General features: G+C 47.5%; 1 protein-coding gene across 2 annotated transcripts in view; it reads right to left on the bottom strand.

Annotated features, from left to right (window-relative positions):
* The window catches only part of LOC120944154 (serine/threonine-protein kinase 11-interacting protein-like), a 91,267-nt gene extending 72,850 nt beyond the window's left edge, over window positions 1–18,417 (bottom strand). The window contains exons 1-7 of one of the 2 annotated variants that reach the window (XM_040358070.1): window positions 18,240–18,417; window positions 17,993–18,132; window positions 10,030–10,100; window positions 7,780–7,979; window positions 6,604–6,678; window positions 1,211–1,306; window positions 463–570 (exon numbers count right to left, since the gene is read on the bottom strand). In XM_040358070.1, coding sequence (XP_040214004.1) covers window positions 463–570; window positions 1,211–1,306; window positions 6,604–6,678; window positions 7,780–7,979; window positions 10,030–10,090 — 540 coding nt within the window. In that variant the 5' untranslated portion in view covers window positions 10,091–10,100; window positions 17,993–18,132; window positions 18,240–18,417. The remainder of the gene's footprint in view (window positions 1–462; window positions 571–1,210; window positions 1,307–6,603; window positions 6,679–7,779; window positions 7,980–10,029; window positions 10,101–17,992; window positions 18,133–18,239) is intronic. The other variant, XM_040358069.1, reaches the window with a different exon arrangement.
* Between the last annotated feature and the right edge of the window lie 324 nt (window positions 18,418–18,741).

The following is an 18,741-nucleotide window of genomic DNA, read 5'->3' as shown; positions in this document are numbered from 1 at the left end:
TTTACGTAAGGCAATTCCCGGCGTAAAGTTAGTCGAACAAATAGCTGGCCTAGTCAATGTTAAGTATGGCCGCCGTTCCCGCTTCGAAATTTGAAAAATGTACGTTGTTTGCGTAAGTCGTCCGTGAATGGGGCTGGACGTAATTTACGTTCACGTCGAAACCAATACGTCCTTGCGGCGTACTTTGGAGAAATGCATACTGGGATATGTCCACGGACGGCGCATGCGCCGTTCGTAAAAAACGTCAATCACGTCGGGTCACGAGTAATTTACATAAAACACGCCCCCCTCATCCTCATTTGAATTAGGCGCGCTTAGGCCGGCCCCATTTACGCTACGCCGCCGTAACTTAGGAGGCAAGTGCTTTGTGAATACAGCACCTGCGTCTCCACAACCTTCTCCAGCTCATACATTTTGATGGAACACTCTTTTAATAGCCATGCCCAGTATTGGCGTACTCACCAGGGACTGGTCCAGGCTGTGGATGTTGTTGTTGCTTAAGTTGAGCGTGTGCAGTTCCAACCAGGGTAGGGCTGAACTCAGATCCCCACCACAGGAAGAGATTACCTCCTGCCAAGTGATACAAAGATACACAATATGTATTAAAGAGTAAATTCTGGGAAGCAATCGATGTAAAAAACACCATCAAGGAAACACTGCATCAGTGCCAAAAACAGAAAGTCCATTTGGCTTATTCTAATCTGATGCTGCAAGAGTTCAGAGGTCATCTAACAGGGTCAGCAAGCATATATGGAAACCTGCGCTATGTAGCTCTCTCCATCTCAGTTTTCTGCACACAGTTAATGTTTGCACTACTCAGTGACCCACAGGGGGGGAATATGCACATCTAAAGGGATGCCAGGGATGTGTTCTTTCATATAACACTCAGAATCAGACCAGGGGAAAACAGGAGCATGTGTAGAGAGAGTGGCAATGCTAAAGATGGAGAATTGGTTGGAACAGCATTGCCACTCTGAATAAGTTGAAAGAAACTACAGGATCAACCAGGTATTCACCATTTAAGAATATAGTAATGAAAGAAATGTCGAGCACATAGTAAGAGCAAATGATTTAGGAGCCAATGACAAAAAATAAAATAAAAGCTTGGTTTAGATATCTTAAAGGACTACTAGAAGGGAAAATAAATAAATAAAACCAGACTTGCACGTATATTTAAATTTATCCCAGAGACAGTGTGCCCCCCACTTACCTCTATGCTGGTGACACATTCTGAGAAGATGAGTACCTCCAGCTGTGAGTAAACCCCTCGCAGCCCCCTCAGGCAGTGTGGGGGGAGACATCTTACCTGCAATACAAGATAATAATCAGCACTTGGCTAATGACAATCAAGCTCAGTGGCTCCTACATTTTTTATCTTGATCATTTCCCTTTAAAGCTCATCTCTGGGCAAAAAGAAATGCGATTACCGTATTTATTGGGGTATACCGCGTGCCGGCGTATAACGCGCACCCCAAACCTTAGAAAGGTAGTTTAATCATAGGAATCATGACGGTGTCAGACCATGCACCAATCTCTATGAAAATTAAACTGTCCACACAAAGGAGACAGAGGCCGGTGTGGCGCCTGGATGATAGCCTGATACGCGATGAAGGAGGGGCAAGTAGGGTGGAGGAGGAATTAAAACAATTCTTCCTCATCAATGATACAGAAGGGATAACCAGCGCAACCCTTTGGGAGACACACAAAGCCTACATCAGAGGAATTTTAATCGCGGAGGGCGTTAAAAAAAAAAAAGAGAGGATAAGTAAAGCTAACTCCCTGACTAAAGAGATAGAGACCCTAGAACGCGAACATAAAGTGCAGGGATTAAAAGAAACATATCTTAACTTAACTATAAAGAGAGACGCACTCAAGGAGATCATGGAACAGGAAGCGAGATATAAACTTAACTGTATCTCCAAAGAGAGATACGTATGGGGTAACAAACCAAGCAAGCTACTAGCTAAAATGGCTCAAAAAAAGAAAGCTAGAAACTATATCGAAAAAATAAAAAGGAAAGACGGGAACATGGTATATGCAAATAGAGAAATAGCGGATACATTTAAAAACTATTATGAGGAACTCTACACATTAAAAAATCCAGGGTGGCAGGCAGGGGAAAGGGAGGGGAAGATCCGAGATTTCCTGGACAGGGCAGGACTTCCTAGTCTTGAGGAGATGGAAAGGTTAAACATGGACCGCCCCATATCCGAAAAAGAAATAAAAGAAGCTCTAAATACCACCATGGGGGGTAAAAGCCCGGGGCCGGATGGGTTTTCCTCCCAGTATTATAAGAGATTTAGCAACATTTTGACTCCAAGGATGTGCAAATACTTCAATGGGCTAGGGTCTGAATATGAATTCAGCAGGGAAGCTATTGCGGCTACGGTTGCAATAATTTTGAAGGAAGGGAAAGATAGCTCTCTCTGTTCGGCATACAGACCTATTTCTCTGTTAAATACAGACACTAAGCTCTTTGCCAAGATTCTTGCGGGGCGACTCAAAGGGGCAATGCACGTTTTGATTCACCCCGATCAGGTAGGCTTTGTGCCCAACAGAGAGGGCAAAGATAATAGTCTAAGGGCAATTCTCCTGCTACAGACCATAAGGCAGAATGAGCCCCCAGGTCTTTTCCTGTCAGTGGATGCTGAAAAAGCTTTTGACAGGGTGGACTGGGGGCTCATGATGGAGACTCTTAACGCCATGGGAATAGGAAAAAGGATGTCCCGCTGGATTAAAACACTCTACCACCACCCTACAGCAAAAATAAAAATTAATGGAACACTATCAGACCCCTTCGAGATGAAAAACGGGACAAGGCAGGGCTGTCCCCTGTCCCCCCTTCTTTTCATTCTTTCGTTAGAGCCTCTGCTGTCTACCATACGTAACGACCCCGATATTAATGGAGTCAGAGTAGAAGGGGAGGAACATAAGCTTTCGCCGATGATATTTTGTTTTACCTAACCAACCCGGCTAAATCTATCCCAAAGCTCTCCAAAGTGTTGCAACAATATGGTGCCATCTCAAATTTTAAAATTAACGAAACGAAATCTGAAATTCTGAATATTAATTTAAACAAGAAGGAGGCGGGTCGGGTCAAGGAGATCTGCGTGTTCCCCTGGACAAAAGAATTAAAGTATCTAGGAGTTAAATTGGCCAATACAGCCCAAAAGATGTATAAAATAAATTACGTTCCCTTACTAAATGAGATCAAGAGAGAATTAAAAAAAACGGTTAATAAACCTATATCATGGATCGGACGCATTAATATGCTGAAGATGGTTGTAGTCCCAAAAATTCTTTATAAATTTTTATTACTCCCCATAGCCCTTCCTCAGCAATGTTTGAGAATCCTTAATTCTTTGTTACTAAACTACGTCTGGAAAAACAAGAAGCATAGAATATCCCTCTCCATCCTAAAACAGGGTAAACCACTTGGTGGTCTGGCAGTCCCGGATATCAAAAGTTATTATAAGGCGGCGGTTTTAGCACGGGCGGTAGAATGGGCACGGGACAGGAGGGACAAAAGGTGGGTACAAATTGAGAAAGCACTAACTAGTAAATATTTGAATAATATTATTTGGATCCCTGCACACCACAGAGCACTAGACCACAAAACACTTGATTTAACACGGGACACTTTAAGAATGTGGGATAAGACCCTGACACAAATAGAGGGTAAATTTAATTCCCCACTAATGAACCTAAAGGAAAATCCTTTTTTTGCACCAGGGGAAAACAAAATTGGGGGGAATTGGATTAAGGCAGACACGGTTCACTTAGGGGACATTATTAAGGAGGGAGAGATAATGACCTATGAAGACTTGAGATCCAAAACGGATTTCTGGAACTTGGATAGGTGGCATTACTCCCAGTTGCATCACTTTGTAAGGAACCTCCCCCGCCCACTGCGGACGGAGGCGGAGCTAACTCCACTCGAGAAGATTTGTAAATCTAAGAATAGTAAGGGCACTATCACTAAATTATATGGATTATTGGTAAAGATAGGTTCACGGAGCGAAGCACCCTTTATAGGTAAATGGGAAAGAGAGTTAGGAACCACAAGAGGGTCAAACAGTTTTAAGAGGATTATGCACCTTACCCATTCATCCGCAATCGACGTACGAACTGCCGAAACAAATTATAAGTGTATCTCAGGGTGGTATATTACCCCGGACAAAGCAAATAAATACAAAGCAGATCAGACCGCAGAATGTTGGCGGGGCTGCCCAGAAAGAGGCACGATGGCCCACCTTTGGTGGTTATGCCCAAAAATACAAACTTACTGGGACATAATTCTGAGTCAAATTAAAGTTATTACGGGCGAAGATTTAAAGAAAGACCCCTGGGTCGTTCTCTTCCATTGCAGCCAGGAGGGGAAAAGAAAATACAAGCAGTCTTTACTTCCTCATCTTTTAAACGCCGCCAAGAAACTTATACCCAAAAAGTGGCAGGAGACGGAAAGTCCACACGTATGGAACTGGATAGACGAAGTGGAGGAAACGTACAGGCTGGAAGAGTTAAAGGACAGCCACCTAGAGACGACTGGCGGACTTAGGAAGAAATGGGAAAAATGGAGGGAATACAAAAAAACATGGAGTTATGCAGAAAGAATTAGGGCACGCTAACTAATAAGCCATATGTGAGCCACATGGTTATAATAATGTCCCTGGCTATGGTCATTTTCTAGAGCGAGTCATATACTACTTTTGATCGATGAACATCTGAGACTGGTTTTTACGAAGGAAAAGTTAGGAGATTCCTGGGAGCCAAGAGGGGGGGGGGTGGGGAGTCAAAAAAAAAAATCAAAAAAAAAAAAAAAAGAAAGGTAGTTTAAGGAAAAAAAAGAAAACTTACATTTTTGCCCTGCGTCCATCGGCGGCCATGTCTGTCGTCCATCGGCGGCCTTGCGCGGCCTCCATCCAGCGTGTCTGTCTGCGAGTCCATCCGCACCTTGCCCGGGGGTGATGGCAGGGTGTTTATTTTTTAACTTGGCGCCGAGATCGAGAGGAGGCGGATTTCATGTGTGTTCGGCTCCTCTCGCATGGCTGCGGGCGGGGCCGATCCTAGCCGAGTGCGCAGTACGCTCGACTCGGCTCTAGGCTGCCATGTACTTTTGACACAGAGACAGCGGGGATCGGCGTATATCGCGCACCCACGATTTTCCCCTAATTTTAAGGGGAACAAAGTGCGCAGTATATGCTGATAAATACGGTATATATTCAGCTCAGCTATTCTCAACCGGGGTTCTTTGTAATCCTAGGGGTTTCCCAGGGGTTCCTGAGGGCTCCTTGAGCTGTGCCCGATCGGCCTACAATCGGATAGTGCCTGCATAGTTTCAGGGTAAGTGACATTTGGCAGAGCCAACCGAATGATACCAATGCTCTTTTTAGCAACCTGTAAGGGTGGCATTCTGACCTGCAATGTAAGAAAGAAAGAAAGAAAGAAAGAAAGAAAGAAAGAAAGAAAGAAAGAAAGAAAGAAAGAAAGAAAGAAAGAAAGAAAGAAAGAAAGAAAGAAAGAAAGAAAGAAAGAAAGAAAGAAAGAAAGAAAGAAAGAAAGAAAAGAAAGAAAAGAAAGAAAGAAAGAGAAAAAGAGAAAAAGAAAGAAAGAAAAGAAAAAGGAAAAGAAAAGAAAAAAGTAAAAGAAAAGAAAGAAACAATTTTTTTTTATTAAAATACACACACACACACACACACACACACACACTAATATTTTATTTATATAAAATAAATATTTATATTTATTAATTAGTGTATGATCCTATGTCAGCTCTCGGCAATGGCTGGAATGCCTAGGAGTGGTGACTAATGCTGCGTACACACGATAGGTTAGTCTGATGGATCGTTTTCATCAGACCAAACCGATCGTGTGTGGGCCACATCAGTTATTTATCCATAGGTTAAAAAAATAGGAACTTGTTTTAAAATTATCTGATGGATAAACAAGAGAAAAAAAAAACGATCGTCTGTGGGTACGTCCATCGGTTAAAAATCCACACATGCTCAGAATCAAGTCGACGCATGCTCGGAAGCATTGAACTTAGTTTTTTTCAGCACGTCGTCGTGTTTTACGTCACCGCGTTCTGACACGATCGTTTTTTTTAACGGATGGTGTGTAGGCGCGACTGACCATCAGTCAGCTTCATCGGATAACTGATGGAAAAATCCATCAGACCGTTTTCATCAGACTAACCTATCGTGTGTACAGGGCAATAGGCTCTCTGTGGTCCATCCTTTGTCGGTGATTTCCCCAAACCCCCCCCTCAAGCTCTCGCTGGTTGACACAAGGGAGCCGGATCATGTAACCAGAGCTGGCTGAAAATAGGTATATACATATTTTTTACACAGGTTAGTCAGCATAGGCGACTATATATTATATATATATATATATATATATATATATATATATATATATATATATAAAAAGACTAGTTAGGTTGAGGCTGGAATTCGGCTTTAACTGAAATTGGTGATTTTCAACCATTTCTGAGAACCGTATATATTTTACCAACATGAATGCATTGCAAAATCCTGCAAATAGAAATCTAGTTTTTCTGGTTTTCTTTGGAAGGATGAAGGAATGATCATAGGAAACACTCACCTCTAAACATTTTAAGGACTTAAATGGAAAAATATTCACATCACACTGTTGGGGACATTCTGCAGGGTGGATAAGCTGGAAGGAAAAATAAAAAAAATAAACAAAAAATAATTCACAAATCATTTCCACTGGCATGCAACAGGAATAAAACACATTCTTAAGTGGTTAAGCGCACCAAGAAAAAAAAAAATCACACTTATACGATGTGGGAAACGCAGCGAATCCTGTGCGTTTTCCGCATCGAATTGCAATCACAAGGTGTTCACGTGGTCTGCTGCGGGTGTCAATGTTATCTTAACGACACCTGGAAACAGATCACAGAACGCAGTGCGATTGCCAGAATAGCATTGCATGGGTGGGAAGGTTCTGCACCATTTTGGTGCGGATGCGATTTCAGCCATACAAAATGTAATGCGGTGTGACTCCTGCGCGAATCGCATGCAGTTTCTGCATCGCACGAGTGTGAACCTAGGCTTACAGAAATAACTCTGTATACCCCTCCGGTCTTGGCTGTACTTGCCTCCTGTGGGTGATGAGTGGTCAGTGATTTAAAAAAAAATCACCAATCTCTTCATTCTCTAGAACTTACGGAACGGATCAGATCGGCTGGCACTGACCAATCAGAAGTGCCCTGACCTGTCCCAGAAGCCCTGCAGAATGAAGAGGGAGAACAGCGGGGATTTTGGGACTGCAACATCAGATGTGTGGACACACGAGTAAAGCGGTTAACAAGCATTTTTAAAGACGAGAAACTTTTTTTTAAATCCTTTAAATCAGTTTGCAAGTGTTGTCTCACAACACGAGCAGGATTCAAGCCACAGCGGTGTGCAGTACCACGTTTGGCCTGAGGTGGGGGGGGGGGGGCACCAAAGTCATATGGAAATGCTCGGAAAGACTCAGAAATACACCGTTCCCAAGCCTTTTCGAGGTTTGCCGAGCTGTCCTCGGGCCTTTCCCTGCGTTTCCGAGGCTCTCTGGCGCCCCCCAACTCTGGCCACATGCGGTATTGCATGCGATTAAAGTCAATGTGGAACAAAACCAGGGGATAAAACCAGAAGAAAGGAAAGCCTCCCATAGTGCTGAACTACAGAACACCTCTCTCAAGGATATGAAGTATTTTCCTGTACTTTTTTATAGACAGATATATATATTTTTTTAAGTGAACCATGTTTTTACCTTCAGACCTGGCGTTTTCTGCACGAGATCGAGCACAAACTGTGAGCCCAGAACGGCACCGCTATCCGTAGGGTGGGCCGGAAGTGCCTGGAACCCGGATCCTGGGCCCCGTGGGAAGAGCTGCTCAAACAGGCGGGTGACAACTTGCAGGCTTGGGGTGAGAAGGGTCAGGCTGTGGCTCCCGTCCAGCACACCGTCCCCTGAAACAAAAAACAGATGATATCAGATCTTTAGCACAGCACTGCACCATGTACCCAACAATCAATCAGTGTAAGGGGAAGTAACCCACACCCACCTATAGGAATTATTCTACTAAAGCCAACCTCAGACCTTCCCTTCAGTCTTGGCACAGTTGTTTAAGCTCCTCTCTTGTACTGACACTTCACTGCACACTGTGCATTAGAAGTTACAAGTCAATAAAAATTGCCTTATTGCCTGGCTGGAGGATTCCCAATATCCTCTAGCCCAGGAGTCTCCACACTTTCTAAACAAAGGACCAGTTTACTGTCCTTCAGACTTTAGGGGGGTCGTTGGGAGGAATGGTGTCCCATTGTTGGGAGTCATTGGGAGGAATGGTGTCCCATTGTTGGGAGTCATTGGGAGGAATGGTGTCCCATTGTTGGGAGTCATTGGGAGGAATGGTGTCCCATTGTTGGGAGTCATTGGGAGGAATGGTGTCCCATTGTTGGGAGTCATTGGGAGGAATGGTGTCCCATTGTTGGGAGTCATTGGGAGGAATGGTGTCCCATTGTTGGGAGTCATTGGGAGGAATGGTGTCCCATTGTTGGGAGTCAATGGGAGGAATGGTGTCCCATTGTTGGGAGTCAATGGGAGGAATGGTGTCCCATTGTTGGGGGGGGGGGGGTCATTGGGAGGAATGGTGTCCCATTGTTGGGGGGGGGGGTCATTGGGAGGAATGGTGTCCCATTGTTTGGGGGTCATTGGCAGAAATGGTGTGCCATTGTTGGGGGGTCATTGGCAGAAATGGTGTGCCATTGTTGGGGGGTCATTGGCAGAAATGGTGTGCCATTGTTGGGGGGTCATTGGGAGGAACCTTTAGGCAGGTAAAGGACCCGGCCAGTTTTTGCGATTCGGCACTGCGTCGCTTTAACTGACAATTGCACGGTCGTGCGAAGTGGCTCCCAAACAAAATTGGCGTCCTTTTTTCCCCACAAATAGAGCTTTCTTTTGGTGGTATTTGATCACCTCTGCGGTTTTTATTTTTTCTAACAAACTAGAGCAGGGATCCTCAAACTACGGCCCTCCAGCTGTTGCGGAACCACACTTCCCATGAGGCATTGTAAAGCTCTGACATTCAGAGACATGACTAGGCATGATGGGAATTGTAGTTCCTGAACACCTGGAGGGCCGTAGTTTGAAGACCCATGCCCTAGAGAATAAAATGGCGGTCATTCCAATACTTTGTCACACCATATTTGAAAAAAAAATACACTTTTTTGAAAAAAAAACACAACAGTAAAGTTAGCCCAATTTATTTTTAGATTGTGAAAGGTGTTATGCCGAGTAAATTAATAGCCAACATAGCACGCTTGCAAAATTGCGCTCGCTTGTGGAATGGCGAGAAACTTTTATCCTTAAAAATCTCCATAAGGTTGCCATGGTGGGGAGACACTTATTAATGGGTTCAAGCCTCTGCTGATGCGGAGGAGTAGTGCTGATGTAAGAATGTCGGCTCCACTCTGCATCCTTACATTGGGAGGTAGGTTCATGACACCCTGCACCCCTGGTATATAGGCCTCGTCATTCAACCCAGAAGATGCCTGAGGGCATCTAGTGGCAGAAAGGCTAAACTGCAGTGGGCAGCAGTGTAGTGGATGTTAGTTTTGCAGCGTGTGTATGTAAGAAACCCAAAAGGAAATTACCAGCAAAAACAAGGGAGTCTGGCACTGGGCTTTAAAACCACCCCGCTTCATAATGCTCACCCTCTGCTTCTTCCCCCCCATCTCAATACCATGGTATCAGTGCTTGGTGGGAGCTGGGACGGCACCCTTCTGTCGCGTCATAGTGCTTGAGCCTATTGACTAGACACAAGTGCCATCATAGAAGGGGGCCCATGTGCTACTTCCACTCTGAAGTACCAGGTATTTGGTGCCAGCAGCTATAGAAGAACGATTGATCCAAGAGCGGAAAGTACTTTTGTCGATGGTCCGGAGCTGGAATCCTTTACTAGTATAATCTATGTTTAGATACCATACTGGGTCCTTAGGCACAGGGAACGCTCGTACTCACCATGGTCCTGCAGAATATGAGCAAGAGCTTGAACCATTGACTCTAAATCCTCAGTCCTCATTGAGCGGAAGCTGGAAATGAGCAAAGAACAGAATTAGGATTCACAATGGAAAACGCTTTCTTCATATACTCATGTATAGGGTTGTCCCGATACCACTTTTTTAGGACTGAGTACAAGTACCGATACTTTTTTCAAGTACTCGCCGATACCGAATACCGATACTTTTTTTAAATGTGTCCCCAAATGCAGCCATGTCCCCCCACAGATGCAACCATGTCCCCCCACAGATGCAGCCATGTCCCCCCCACATATATGCAGCCATGTCCCCCCCACATATATGCAGCCATGTCCCCCCCACATATATGCAGCCATGTCCCCCCCACATATATGCAGCCATGTCCCCCCCACATATATGCAGCCATGTCCCCCCCACATATATGCAGCCATGTCCCCCCCACATATATGCAGCCATGTCCCCCCCACATATATGCAGCCATGTCCATCCACGTATGCAGCCATGTCCTCCCACGTATGCAGCCATGTCTCCCCATACCTAGATGCCGCCGCCTAGTTAATCAGCGTGCGGGGAACATTACAGCTTTCATTTGAATAGCTGTGTGTTCCCCGCCGCGCCGCGTATAGACACTCCCCCTTGCTCGGGAATGGACGGGTGATCTGCACCTTGATAGACAGATCACCCGTCCAATCCCGAGCAAGGGGGAGTGTCTATACGCGGCACAGAACAGACAGCTATTCAAATGAAAGCTGTAATGTTCCCCGCACGCTGATTAACTAGGCGGCGTTGCGGTATTCGGCGGCTTTAGTATCGGATCTGGCATCGGGGGCATTTGCGGGAGTACAAGTACTCCCGCAAATGCTCAGTATCGGTCCCGATACTGATACTGGTCTCGGGACAACCCTACTCATGTATGCATCCAACAGCCTTATATGGAAGTGCTTGTTCTGATTTTACTGAGCAGTGAGATCATTTTACATGTAACTGACTAAAAAAAGGTTACAGGCCTCTGCCAAGCAAATCTACCTATCAAAGCAAGGATGGTACACCGAGATCCAGGGTGGATATAAATCAATGATTAAAAAAAAAAACACCACACACACACATTTTTTGGGGGATTTTTTTTATCAAATTTATGTTAATAAAATATTTTTGGAGTAAAAGACAAATCGAAAGATAGTTTCATATTTACATTAATAATTTAGTTTATTCAGCATGCAGTGGAGCTTAGTTATGTAGCATGAGGGTGTATATTCTGCAATATAAAAAAAAAAAAATTGGTAAACTAATTTATTGAATCCAAGCTGAGATAACATGCACTGACTGCATTCACACAATTTCACAGTAACCGTGAGATACAACAAAAGTTCAGGAATACTTCTTTATCCCATTGTTGATTAAACTTATGTACATTACAAACCGTATAATTGAATCGGTTCCGATATCGCCGTTTTACTTACCTGACAGCTTATTATTCTAAATAGCAAATCTTCATTTTGTTTGCAAATATTAAAGATTCTAAACACTGTAGCTGCTGACTTTTAATAAGGACACTTAAAGGAGTTGTAAAGGAAAAATTGTTGTTTGCTGAAATGACTGTTTACAGGGTATAGAGACATAATAGTTAACTGATTCCTTTTAAAAATGATTAAAAATAGATAAAAATCAATCATATAATGTACCTGCAGTTTCAGTTTTGCATGTTTCCTGCTTCTCTGCTGCACAGAGCCAATACAGGGCAGTGATGGTTTGGAAAACGAAACGGATTGGTGCTGTGGGGTTTTAGACACACAGTAATCACACCTCCTTGATTAGTGACCACAGAGAGAAAGCTCCCATGACTTTTTTCATCAGGAAACAGACAACCAGGAAGTGTGGAGATCAGAGAAGGATTAGAGCAAAAACGAGCAATGAGGACATGAAACCAGGACTGCAGCAAGGTAAAGGAAGCAATTTAGCTAAAAAAAAAAAAAATCCTTTAGTGACCCTTTAACTGTCCTAGGCACCCGCGATGTCGCCCCACAACCCCCCCACGAGGCCGATCCCTCGATCCTGGCAGCTCCTGGCGCCACCATACTTACTGAGGGAAACAGACAGTGGAGCCTTGCGGCGTCACTGTCCGTTTCCTACTGCGCATGCGTGAGTCTCGCGCCGCTTTTGTGAATGGGCGGCTGCTTTCTGGGATACACACAGTTCCCAGAAGGCAGCGTGCCCCATTCTCCAGAAGACACCGCGAGGAGGAAGAAGACCTGCCGCGGACTATTCATTCAAGTCTGACTTTTCACACTCGGGCGGTGCGCTTACGGGTCGTTCCAAAAAGTCATGCAAGAAGTGGGTTGGGAGCGCTGTATTTAGTGCTCCCAAAATGCCCTGCCCATTGGAATGAATGGGCAGCGCATGAAATGCGATTAGAAAGCGCCGCAACACAGGAGTTTAACCCCTTTGGCCTAAAAGCACTGCTTAAAGCGGAGGTTCACCATAAAACACATCTATATACCATTACATCCAGCATACTTCCAACATCTACAGTATGCTTTTTTTTTGCCGTACATACCGTTTTATTGTTATTTTCCCCCCGGCTTCCGGGTTCTCGCTCCCGTGGAAGTTCCTATTCAGAGGTTAGATGATCGACATCTGGTGAAAAACTTCCCCTGGCGCATAAGGTGCGTCACAAGTTTTCCGAACTCAAGTCGGCTCTATATGGCGCCTGCGCAGTCAGCTCTACACGGCGGTATAGCGCCGTTTAGAGCCGACTCGCAGGTCGGCTACTTACGGAAAACTGGTGACGCGCCTTCTGCGCCAGGGGAAGTTTTTCACCAGATGTCAATCATCTAACCTCTGAATAGGAACGCCCACTCCCGCTGGAGCCAGAACCCGGAAGCCGGGGGGAAAACAACAATAAAAAACAGTATGTACGGCAAAAAAAAAAAAAACAGCATACTGTAGATGTCGGAAGTATGTTGGATGTAATGGTATATAATTGTTTTAGGGTGAACCTCCACTTTAAACAGCTGTAAAGCGCCACTAGAATGAGCGGCGCTTTACCACGAATGCGGCCAAAGCCCCAGTGTGAAAGGGGTCTTAGTTGACCTTTTATTTTTCATGAAATGGTGACCTTACCATTTGAGGCAAATTGCCTTGTTCTTGCATTGGGATTGTGTTGGGCAACACTGGCCTGTGCTACTGATGGTAATGATCGATCAACCTGGGTACATTCAGCCTGCTCATACAGCGGTGCTCATAAGTTTACATACCCTGGCAGAATTTATGATTTCTTGGCCATTTTTCAGAAAATATGAATGATAACACAAAAACATTTCTTTCACTCATGGTTAGTGTTTGGCTGAAGCCATGTGTTCAGCTGTGTTTGCTTTTTTTAAATCATAATCACAACAGAAACTACCCAAATGACCCTGATCAAAAGTTTACATACCCCAGTTCTTAATACCGTGTATTGCCCCCTTTAACATCAATGACAGCTTGAAGTCTTTTGTGGTATTTGTGGATGAGGCTCTTTATCTTCTCAGATGGTAAAGCTGCCCATTCCTCTTGGCAAAAATCCTCCAGTTCCTGTAAATTCTTGGGCTGTCTTGCATGAACGGCACGTTTGAGATCTCCCCAGAGGGGCTCAATGATATTGAGGTCAGGAGACTGAGATGGCCACTCCAGAACCTTCACTTTATTCTGCTGTAGCCAATGACAGGTGGACTTGGCCTTGTGTTTTGGATCATTGCCATGTTGGAATGTCCAAGTACGTACCATGTGCAGCTTCCTGGCTGATGAATGAAATGTTCTTCCAGTATTTGATAACATTCTGCATTCATCTTGCCATCAGAATTGACCAAATTTCCTGTGTCTATGTAGCTCACACATCCCCAAAACATCAGCGCTCCACCTCCGTGTTTCACAGTAGGAATGTTGGACCTTTCATCATAGGCCTTGTTGACTCTCCAAATGTAGCGTTTATGGTTGTGGCCAAAGAGCTAAATTTTGGTCTCATCACTACAAATGACTTTATGGCAGAAGGTTTGGAGTCTTGTCTCTGTGCTGTTTGGAGTATTGTAAGCGGGATACTTTGTGGCATTTGTGTAGTAATGACTTTCTTCTGGCGACTCGACCATGCAGCCCATCTTTCTTCAAGTGCCTCCTTATTGTGCATCTTGAAACACCCACACCACATGTTTTCAGAGAGTCCTGTATTTCACCTGAAGATATTTGTGGGTTTTTCTGTGCATCCTGAACAATTTTCCTGGAAGTTGTGGCTAAAATTTTAGTTGGTCTACCTGACCATGGTTTGGTTTCCACAGAACTCCTCATTTTACATTTCTTGATCAGAGTTTGAACACTGCTGATTGGCATTCTCAATTCCTTGGATATCTTTTTATATTCCTTTCCTGTTCTATACAGTTCAACTACCTTTTCCCGCAGATCCTTTAACAATTCTTCTGCTTTCCCCATGACTCAGAATCCAGAAACGTCAGTGCAGCACTGGAGGAAAGATGCAAGGGTCTGTCAACTCATTGACCTTTTATACACAAACACTAATTACAAGCAAACAGATCACAGGTGAGGATGGTTACCTTTAATAGCCATTCAAAACCTTGTGTGTCAACTTGTGTGCACTTTATCAGGCCAGGGTATGTAAACTTTTGATCAGGGTAATTTGGGTAGTTTCTGTTGCCATTATGATATAAAAAAAATAATAATAAACACAGTTGATTGATAACAAATGGCTTCAGCCAAACACTAACCATGAGTGAAAGAAATGTTTTTGTGTTATCATTCATATTCTCTGAAACATGGCCAAGAAATCATAAATCATAAAAGATTTGAATGGTCTATGGCCGGTGTCCTGTCGAGAAATGCCCCTTATCGAAAAATGCCTGGACGGAACTGTGCATGCGCAGAACGGAGCCATTGACAGGACACCAGCTTTAGAGAAGAGGAGGTCACTGGGTACAGACGGCGGCTAGACAATCTCTCCAACACTATCCTCCCTCCGACTCCCTCTGCATACACCATAGACATCTATGGTCGGGGGTCAGCTTACTTCTAGGAATGTCACCGAGTTTGTTGATTAGGAAGCACACAAAGCTTTATCACACAGATAACAATGGGCTCTGTTTTGTTAACACCAACTCATTAAAAAAAAATGCAGAAAAACAGAACTTTGCCTCCCTTAGCAAACACCTCATTTATCCAAGGAAGTGCTGAGGGATCAACTAGCTTTAGAAAGAAGACGAGCTTCTCCGACAATGAACTCAATACACTCAGATCACCTCCACAACCTGCTCAAAACTTCGAGGATCAAACCTTTTATGGGCCCATCACAACCTTAAAGAACCCAATACAATTCTGCCATATTTATTTAGAGCTTGCTCTCTTAATTTGGATATTTCTATACCTGTCCACATATTATGTAAAATGTTTCATTATATATCTCCTCCGGGTATTCTGTCCATCGCTGGCGCCAGGATCAGAAGTAGAGCCCCCCATCGCTGGCGACAGAAGGTGTAGTGCCCCCATCGCTGGCCCCAGCATCAGGAGTACTGCCCCCCATCGCTGGCGCCAGCATCAGGAGTAGAGCCCCCCCATCGCTGGCGACAGAAGGAGTAGTGCCCCCATCGCTGGCGCCAGCATCAGGAGTACTGCCCCCCATCGCTGGCGCCAGCATCAGGAGTACTGCCCCCCATCGCTGGCGCCAGCATCAGGAGTACTGCCCTCCATCGCTGGCGCCAGCATCAGGAGTACTGCCCTCCCATCGCCCCCCTCATCTCACCCAATTCCAGCGCCCCCCTCATCTCACCCGATCCCAGCGCCCCCCTCATCTCACCCGATCCCAGCGCCCCCCTCATCTCACCCGATCCCAGCGCCCCCTCATCTCAGCCGATCCCAGCGCCCCCCCTCATCTCACCCGATCCCAGCGCCCCCTCATCTCAGCCGATCCCAGCGCCCCCTCATCTCAGCCGATCCCAGCGCCCCCCTCATCTCAGCCGATCCCAGCGCCCCCCTCATCTCACCCGATCCCAGCGCCCCCTCATCTCAGCCGATCCCAGCACCCCCTCATCTCAGCCGATCCCAGCGCCCCCTCATCTCAGCCGATCCCAGCGCCCCCTCCTCTCACCCGATCCCAGCGCCCCCCTCATCTCACCCGATCCCAGCGCCCCCTCATCTCAGCCGATCCCAGCGCCCCCCTCATCTCACCCGATCCCAGCGCCCCCTCATCTCAGCCGATCCCAGCGCCCCCTCATCTCAGCCGATCCCAGCGCCCCCTCATCTCAGCCGATCCCAGCGCCCCCTCATCTCAGCCGATCCCAGCGCCCCCTCATCTTAGCCGATCCCAGCGCCCCCGCCTCTCACCCGATCCCAGCACCCCCTCCTCTCACCCGATCCCAGCGCCCCCCTCATCTCAGCCGATCCCAGCGCCCCCCTCATCTCAGCCGACCCCAGCGCCCCCCTCATCTCACCGGACCCCAGCGCCCCCCTCATCTCACCCGACCCCAGCGCCCCCTCATCTCACCCGACCCCCAGCGCCCCCCTCATCTCACCCTATCCCAGCGCCCCCTCATCTCACCACCCCCTCATCTCACCCGACCCCAGCGCCCCCTCATCTCACCACCCCCTCATCTCACCCGACCCCAGCGTCCCCCTCATCTCACCCGATCCCAGGGTCCCCTCATCTCAGCGCCCCCTCATCTCACCCGACTCCAGCGCCCCCTCATCTCACCCGACCCCAGCGCCCCCTCATCTCACCCGACCCCAGCGCCCCCCCATCTCACCCGACCCCCAGCGCCCCCTCATCTCACCCGACCCCCAGCGCCCCCCTCATCTCACCCGACCCCCAGCGCCCCCCTCATCTCACCCTATCCCAGCGCCCCCTCATCTCACCACCCCCTCATCTCACCCGACCCCAGCGCCCCCTCATCTCACCACCCCCTCATCTCACCCGACCCCAGCGCCCCCTCATCTCACCCAATCCCAGCGCCCCCTTCATCTCACCCGATCCCAGCGCCCCCCTCATCTCACCCGATCCCAGCGCCCCCTCATCTCACCCGACTCCAGCGCCCCCTCATCTCACCCGACTCCAGCGCCCCCTCATCTCACCCGACTCCAGCGCCCCCCTCATCTCACCCGACCCCCAGCGCCCCCCTCATCTCACCCGACCCCCAGCGCCCCCCTCATCTCACCCTATCCCAGCGCCCCCCTCATCTCACCCTATCCCAGCGCCCCCCTCATCTCACCCGACCCCAGCGCCCCCTCATGTCACCCGACCCCAGCGCCCCCTCATCTCACCCGACCCCAGCGCCCCCTCATCTCACCACCCCCTCATCTCACCCGACCCCAGCGCCCCCTCATCTCACCCAATCCCAGCGCCCCCCTCATCTCACCCGATCCCAGCGCCCCCCTCATCTCACCCGATCCCAGCGCCCCCCTCATCTCACCCGATCCCAGTGCCCCCCTCATCTCACCCGATCCCAGCGCCCCCCTCATCTTACCCGATCCCAGCGCCCCCCTCATCTCACCCGATCCCAGCGCCCCCCTCATCTCACCCGATCCTAGCGTCCCCTCATCTCACCCGATCCCAGCGCCCCCTCATCTCACCCGATCCCAGCGCCCCCTCATCTCACCCGATCCCAGCGCCCCCCTCATCTCACCCGATCCCAGCGCCCCCCTCATCTCACCCGATCCCAGCGCCCCCCTCATCTCACCCGATCCCAGCGCCCCCCTCATCTCACCCGATCCCAGCGCCCCCCTCATCTCACCCGATCCCAGCGCCCCCCCTCATCTCACCCGATCCCAGCGCCCCCTCATCTCACCCGATCCCAGCGCCCCATCATCTCACCCGATCCCAGCGCCCCATCATCTCACCAGATCCCAGCGCCCCCTCATCTCACCCGATCCCAGCGCCCCCCTCATCTCAGCCGATCCCAGCGCCCCTCACTCACCTTGTTTCTGGATTTACAGACAAAATTTGGATTTATTGCTGTGATGCCATTTGACTCCCAGTCCTCCCCCAGCTCAGGCCAGGAATATGTGAACACAAACATGCAGATCAATCCCATGCCATGAACGCTCCTGAGCAGTCCTATGATGGATCACATGACAACACAGGACTATGGTTTCAGTTTCAGTAACACTGAGACAAGCCATAAAGCACAGAAAAACACAGACATGGAGCTTACAATACCTTACCCAGTGCCACAAGTTGTCCAGCTCCCACTCGGGTCACCTGCTGCTTCCTGTGTCTCTAATTTCTTTCCCTTCCCCCCTAAGCTACTGGGCAGCCCACTGGGTCAGTGTATGTTTGCCAGCACTCCCCACTTCCGGGTCCCAAGTCTAGTGGAGGGGAGTGAAGCCAAAAGGCATTACTTCCGCCTCTCAGTTACCAGAGAGCAAGAGGAGGAGACAGAGAGGCGCTGATAAATACCACAGAGATGACTGTGAGGATCAGGTAGCAATGAATAGAAGGACTGGAGGGTGATTTGTATCCTGCAACTGTTAGGCTGGCCATACAATACACATTTTTCTTGTACAATTTTCCTTCATGCTTCCCTCTGCTGTGCAGCTTTATGGAGATGCTGATTTAAAGGGGTTGTAAAGGAACCTCATCCTTCACTTACCTCATCCTTCCATTTTGCTTTTAAATGTCCTTATTTCTTCTGAGAAATCCTCACTTCCTGTTCTTCTGTCTGTA

Source organism: Rana temporaria, chromosome 6 (assembly GCF_905171775.1).
Source record: "Rana temporaria chromosome 6, aRanTem1.1, whole genome shotgun sequence".
Classification (NCBI taxonomy): Eukaryota; Metazoa; Chordata; class Amphibia; order Anura; family Ranidae; genus Rana; species Rana temporaria.
Note: the sequence above shows the minus strand (reverse complement) of the source record. Positions and strands in the feature narration are given on the sequence as shown.